At 45.8% G+C, this 6892-nt stretch overlaps 2 protein-coding genes across 2 annotated transcripts in view; one reads left to right on the plus strand and one right to left on the minus strand.

Annotated features, from left to right (window-relative positions):
* Window positions 1–753, minus strand: part of MRPL9 (mitochondrial ribosomal protein L9) — a 7557-nt gene extending 6804 nt beyond the window's left edge. The window contains exon 1 of the mRNA XM_006755736.2: window positions 739–753. Coding sequence (XP_006755799.1) covers window positions 739–753 — 15 coding nt within the window. The remainder of the gene's footprint in view (window positions 1–738) is intronic.
* Window positions 754–2210: 1457 nt separating this feature from the next.
* Window positions 2211–5782, plus strand: OAZ3 (ornithine decarboxylase antizyme 3). Its single transcript, NM_001290653.1, is given in 5 exon segments — window positions 2211–2439; window positions 2732–2868; window positions 3819–3994; window positions 4478–4563; window positions 5535–5782. Coding segments are annotated over 5 exon segments (705 nt in total). The 5' UTR covers window positions 2211–2275; the 3' UTR covers window positions 5678–5782.
* Window positions 5783–6892: the final 1110 nt, after the last annotated feature.

Consider the following 6892-nt stretch of genomic DNA (forward strand, 5'->3'; position numbering starts at 1 on the left):
GAGACCAGAGAACTGAGCCGACGATCCCCGACTGAGCGTCTCCCTCATGCCCTTCTCCCCGTTCCTTTTCGGGGAAGGGACGCCCACTGTGCCGCCATAGGGAGACCCTCTCCCCCTGGTGTCGGTGTGGCCTCTCAAGTCATGCCAACCTGACAGTCTAGGAAACGACACGGAGGGGTCCCTTCTCCTTCCTTGACAGCTACCTGAAGGTGGTGAAAGGATGGATTGTCTGGAAAACTATACCAGCCCAGGAGCTGTCTAACTCTTAATCTTTACAACGGCAGCATTTAAGCTAATATTTAAAGAATTCTCAATCACTAGGGAGATAAGCCCGAGAAAAACTAAACATGACCAGGCCCAGACGGCTCTCTCTTCGGAGGGTCACAGTGCTGGAGAGAAGCGCAGATAAATGGAATGAGTGGGGTCTGCTCTATGCTTCTTCCCTTCCTGCGTCACCAGGTTCTTCCGTCTCCTTTGCCGACTTCTCCTCTCTCCCTTCTTAGGGTGGACACTCTTCTCAATACACACACTCCTGACATCTCATGCAGTCTCAGGGCTTACAGTACTGTTAATATGCAGGGACTTCCAAATTCCTATCTCCATCCTAGACTTCGAAGCTCCAGCCTTGAATATCCAACTGCTTATTTATCATCTCCCCCTTACGTGTCTAAGGGACCATGTGAAGTTAACAAGCTCCAAACTAAACCCATCTCTAGCCTCCTGCCCAAACTCCCTCACCTGGAGCCTTCCCATCTCAGTTGATGGAAACTCCATTCTTTCAGTTCTGGGACCCAGCTTCTTCCTCTCATACCCCAGGAAACCCTGTGAGTTCTAGTTACAAAATCCGACCACTTCCCACCACCTCCAATGCTTCACCCTGGAATTAGACACGATCCTTCTCAATTACTGCACTGGTCTCCTGACAAAGCTCCCTTCAATGCTCTGCAGTTACATCAGTCACAATCTTTTGAGAATGTAAGACAGGTCGTGTCACTCTTCTGGCCAAAACTCTGAAATTACTTTCCCCTTCACTCAGAGTGAAAAAGTCCAGGCGATGGTCTGATAGCTCTCTGACCTCATCTCCCTCTGTTCTCCCTTCAGCTTACACTGCTCTACTCACAGTAGGCTCCTTGCTATTTCTTGAAAACACTAAGGCACAGGGTTGTTTGCACTGTTATTGTGTAGGCATGGAATGCTCTTACCTCCAATGTTGGCTTGGCTAACTCCCTCACCTCCTTCACATCTTTGATTAAATGTCACCTTTCCGATGAGGCCCACTTGCGTCACCCTATTTATTACTGCAGCCTGTCCCAGCCCCTTCACATTCCTGACCCTCCTTTATCCTGCTCCATTTTTTCTCCATTGCATATTATCTTCTAACATATTAAAGGACTTTATTATGATTACTGTTTGTTCTCTCAGTGTTAGAAGTTATGTTCCATGGGTCAGGGATCTTTATTTACTGATATATCCCAGGCACCTAAAATAGTGTCTGGCTCATAGAAGGCCCTCAAATATTTGTTGAACAGATGAGTGAGGTCTCAAACTGATGGCCCCAGAACTCAATTTTACTCACAATGTTGCTTTAAAACAAGTTTTGAGTTAGTATTTTTTTAAAAATTAAATTTACCACAAAAATCTGTCTAGTTTCTGTTGAAAAATCATACAATCTGGTACCACGGAGTCTACATTTCTGCATGACAACTGGAGGGATGGAGTGGAGTTGTGTTGGCTTCTGAGAGACAGGGTGTGAGCTTTCCATTTTGCTACAGCCTCACCCAGAAGCTCCACTAATTCCCTGTAGCTGTCCAGAGCCCTAGAGACAGTTAGTTTGCAATTCCTACAAGGCAATTAGAAAGTTCAAAAATGTGTAGCACCCCTGGGTTGTTAAAGGTAGGGATAATAATGAAAATATTGAATTGATAGAAACCAACCAATCAGGTCAGACCCTGGATAAGGATCTTGGGACCTTCTTGCAGTGTCAGACACTAACACTTTAGTTGCTGAATTTTAGGGGAAGTGGTATGTGTGTTGGGAGGGGGCACAACACAAGCCGAGGCAGGGCTGTTTACCACTGGTCCAGTTGTGAAGTGCACACTTGGCTAAAGGGAAAGGGCGGGGTAGGGGAGCAGCAGGAAGAGTCCTAAGTGACATAAGGGCTGACTCCTTGTGCATGTCATAGTGCCCATCAGGTCACAATGGTGCCAGACTGCCTAAATCTTTGTCACCCATCTCTGAACCTCACTTTGCCACAGGGAGGCACTGAACCGAGAAACTGCCTTGTAACAGGTGGCGCCCCTCTCTCTACTCCCTTTCTTATATCAAGAGGGGAAAAACACGGAACTACTACTACCCAATCTGGTCACCTTACGCCTATTACTTCTACTGTTACAAATACCGGATCACCCTCCGGGAGAAGATGCTGCCTTGGGCTAGAAGGTACTTGTTTTCATCTCTACTTTAATAGTTTATGTAAATGGTAAGGAAAAATAAAAGAATTTGGAAGAACTTTCCAAGTGGCAAGAGATGATAATAGCAAAACAGGGTGGGAGGCTGCCATGGAACTTGAGAATTTTTCCAACTGGGCAGACCTGGGAAAATGGAAATAGGCTCGTCTAGGGAAGATACAGAAGACAGTGCCAGAGCCTGGTCCTGCGTTCCTGGAAGTTAGGACCCTCTCCCCACATCAGACTAAGAGGTAAACTAATTTGGGTCTCTTTTTCCCAAACAGCATCACTTATAAGGAACAGGAGGACTTGACACTCCGGCCCCGTTCCTGCCTTCAGTGCTCCTGATTCCCCAGTAGGCCTCCAGATGGGCAGAAGCACCAAGCAGAGTGACCATGATCAGCTTAAAGAACTGTACTCGGTAAGCAGAGTGTGAGCTGGTGCTGTGAGTTGGTGTCAGGCAGCCCCGTGCCTACTGTAATGATACCTTGCAGAGAAGGAACATTAGAAAGAGCAAGATGAGGCCTCAAAGCTCATGTGTAAAAACTACTTGCTTTATAGACAATGACTCTGCCTAGAGATCTTCAGGTGGTAGTGAAAAGCAGGATGGGAAGAGTAGGCGGGAACCAAGAGCAGAATGTATTGAGACTTGCAGGACATAAGGCTGTTCAGATGCTTACTTGGACTAGAACCCAGAACTCCTGCACTTGCCCTTATATCATTTTGCAATAACATGCTTGTGTGTGACGTTTGCATTTTAGATGAGAAATGGGAGACATTACAGAAAACCCATATGATGGGGGAAAGTGGAAGAGTATTATCAGCGAGACAGTAAACAAATGAGACAGCTTTGTTGCTGGTGTGTCTCAGTGGTTGAGCATTGACCTATGAACCAGGATGGTCACGGTTCTATTCCAGCCAGGGCACATGTTTGGGTTGTGGGCTCGATTCCCAGTAGGGGATGTGCAGGAGGCAGCCGATCAGTGATTCTCTCTCATTATTGATGTTTCTCTCTCTCCCTTCCTCTCTGAAATCAATTAAAAATATTAAAAAAAGTAAGCTCTCTGATGTCAATGGCAGTTTCTAAAGGGATAGTACATCCTGAGGTGAGGTTAGCAGGCAGTAATCCTGCATTGAATCTGGATTTCAGACGTTTGATATCCAGGAGAACTCCATGACAGGGATGGAGTTAGGTCCTAGGTCTAAGAGATCTATATTGTCGAATAAGACGTTGGCTCCAACTCTCCCAGGCTCTCCATCAGCCCCTTCCTTGCTTCCTCAGACACCCAAGTCGGCCCGAGACCTGTTATGTGAGGACTAGAAGCACACAAAAGCAGGGCACTATTAATCTCATTTGTATTCCTTTTCCAGGCTGGGAATCTGACCGTGCTGGCTACTGATGCCCTGCTCCACCAGGACCCAGTGCAGTTAGATTTCCATTTCCGCCTCACCCCCCAGACCTCTGTCCATTGGCACGGCCTTCTCTGTGACCGTCAGCTTTTCCTGGATATCCCATATCGGGCCTTGGATCAAGGCAACCAGAAAAGGTGACTGAGCCTGGATGATAGAGTGGGGAGGGAATGGGGGTTGGGGTTTCACTATTTTATCATGTCATCATCAGGTACTGGGTATACTAGCCAGTGAGGGCTGATTCCGGAGCTGAATACCTTCAAACCAATGAAATGGCATGCAGACTGGCCTGTGACCAGCCTGGATCTGGAGTTCAAGGGATAACAACCCATGAGAGGTTGCTGGATTCAGAGTGAGAAACACAGAAGGGAGAATCCATAACCAGTTGAATAGGATGTGCTTTCCAGCTGTTGACTATAGTTGCTTCTCCCCAGACTCCATCCATGGCATGGATTCAGTTTCATTGTGTACAATCCCTTGGCTTAGGAGAAAAAGCTATCAAAACTAGTTTAGCAACTTTCATTTCTTGCTTGGGTTAGCAAAAACTGACCAATGAGATTTCTTTTGGGTTCTGAGTTTGCTAAACATTTCCATTAACCATGTTTCTCCCTGGCTCCTAGTTTGACTGCAACACTGGAGTATGTGGAAGAGAAGACCAATGTGGATTCCGTGTTTGTAAACTTCCAAAACGACCGGAATGACAGAGGTGGGAATCTGCTGTCCTTGGCCCTTGGTGCTGAAGCAGCTAACAGTGACTTTTCCTTTTTAAGAGACCCTCTTTCCCCAACTCTTGAAAAAGGGAATGCTCCAGCATTTCAGTCTCCCCCGCCCCCACCGCTAAGGAAATGAAGGCATTTAGTATTCTGTTCAAGTTATAGGTCTATTAAGAAGTCCCTGCAGGTAGAGCTCAGAAGCCAGACTAAAGGACCACCGGTGAAATTAGAATCCATTCAAGGGATGTGGCTGGTAGGACAGAAAGGATATTAAATGTATTAAGCACCTACAGTATGAAAGGGTTGGGGATAAGGCCAGAATAGGAATATAACTAGATGCTTGGAGCACATGTTATAGAAACCACAATCTCTTCCCTCAAGGACTTCATACTCTGTTGAAGTCCTTTAAGACAAAGGATGGTCAAGAGTTTATAATACCATCATTGTGTTAGGCACTTCATAAACATCTTGTTTAATCTTTTGTTTTCCCCAATGGGAATTTACTCTTTATTTTATTGAGTTTAGAGAGAGAGAAGGGAGAGGGAGAGAGGAGAAACATAACTGGTTGCCCCCACACATACACCAACTGGGGATCAGGCCTGCAACCAGGGTATTGCCCTGAATGGAAACTGAACCCATGACCTTTCAGTACATAGGACAACACTCCAACCAACTGAGCCACACAGACCAGGGCCATCTTATTTAATCTTAAATTCTGTGAAGAAAGTTCTATAGTCCTCATTTTACAAATGAGAAAAAAAGTTCAGAAGGGTTAATTCGTAAAATGTCACAAAGTAAATGTTACAGCCAGGGTTGGAGCTTAAGTCTGTGAGTCAAAAGCACATCATCCTAATACCTGCACTACACACCCTCCCCACATCCATTCCTTAGTGGAAAACAACGGAAATCTGGGGGAACAGTGGTATTGAGTTTGAGTTTTCTAATTTGTTCTCTCTTTTCACAGGTGCCCTGCTTCGGGCCTTCAGCTACATGGGCTTTGAGCTGGTCAGACCAGGTCACCCTGCCCTCCCTCCCTGGGACAATACCATCTTTATGGTGTATCCCCTTGAAAGGGATCTGGGCCACCTGCCCAGTGAGCCTCCCTGAACATGCTTATTCATACTCTGTGAGGGGCTGGAGGCCTTGATAAGTGGGACCAGGATGTGATTCTGGACACCTCCTTGTATCCTAGGAATAAAGGGTAGTGCAATCCTCCAGTGCTCACTGTTTCTTGGGGGAAAGTTGGGGTTGACTGGAGTGGAACATGGGCCTTACAGAGCTGAATGAATTCACTGTAGGAGAAACAGTCAATGACTGAAAAGATCAGACAGAGCTGAACAGAGAGGAAAGGGACACAAGGATTTTAGGTTCCTTTTGCCTTCCTCTCACCCCAAAGCCATTTCCCCATTTATTCTAACCATTTACTGAACAGCTGTCAAGAGCAAGAACCAAGCCTTATTGGGAGATTTTCATTCATATATTTCAGTTCAAATTGGAGACAAGTGCTAATTCCTTCTCTTTGGATGTAGAGATGAGAGGAGGCACATGGGTCCCATGACTTTGACTCAGGGGATTGCAACAGACAAAATAATAGGAAGCACAGGCATTCCGGGTAGCAGGAAAAGTACAGGCTTGTGTTGGAAGACTAAGGAACACATCAGAATGGGATGTAAACTGACAAGACTTAAAGGCCACTTAAAGGAACAAACTTTTACACACAGCAGAAAACTGCAGCTAGGAATGAGACACTATTATTTTCCACAGCAAGAAGTTCTATGAATGATTTATGTTAGGGGTCCTCTCTACTTAACAGTGAAGGCTGAGGAGCTGAGGAAACTAGGGATTAAGTGACCTCATGACCTTGTAGAGTGGCTCCAATTCCAGGGCTAAGCCAAGGTCTGAAAGGTCAGTGGTAGCCCTGCGTTGAATTTTCTAAAACTACTCATCAGAGGTGCTCCTTCACAGGAGGGCCTCTGCTAAGTGGCACTGAGATGTTTAAAAAAATATTTTTATTGACTTCAGAGAGGAAGGGAGAAGGAGAGAGAGATACATCAATGATGAGAATCAAGGACTGGCTGTGTCCTGCACGCCCCCCTATTGGGGATCGAGCCCACAACCTGGGTATGTGCCCTGGACTGGGAATTGAACTCAGGACCTTTACAGTCTGCAGGCCAACGTTCTGTCCACTGAACCAAACTGAGCAAGGCAAGCACTGAGATTTTTGAGAAAATTTTTGAAAACTGTGGCTATGGGAAAATAGAATTGCCATGTAATATATGGGTAGACCTCACTCACTAATTCCTAGATTGTAAATTTTTTTCA

This window comes from Myotis davidii, unplaced genomic scaffold, assembly GCF_000327345.1.
Source record: "Myotis davidii unplaced genomic scaffold, ASM32734v1 scaffold653, whole genome shotgun sequence".
NCBI classification, from domain to species: Eukaryota; Metazoa; Chordata; class Mammalia; order Chiroptera; family Vespertilionidae; genus Myotis; species Myotis davidii.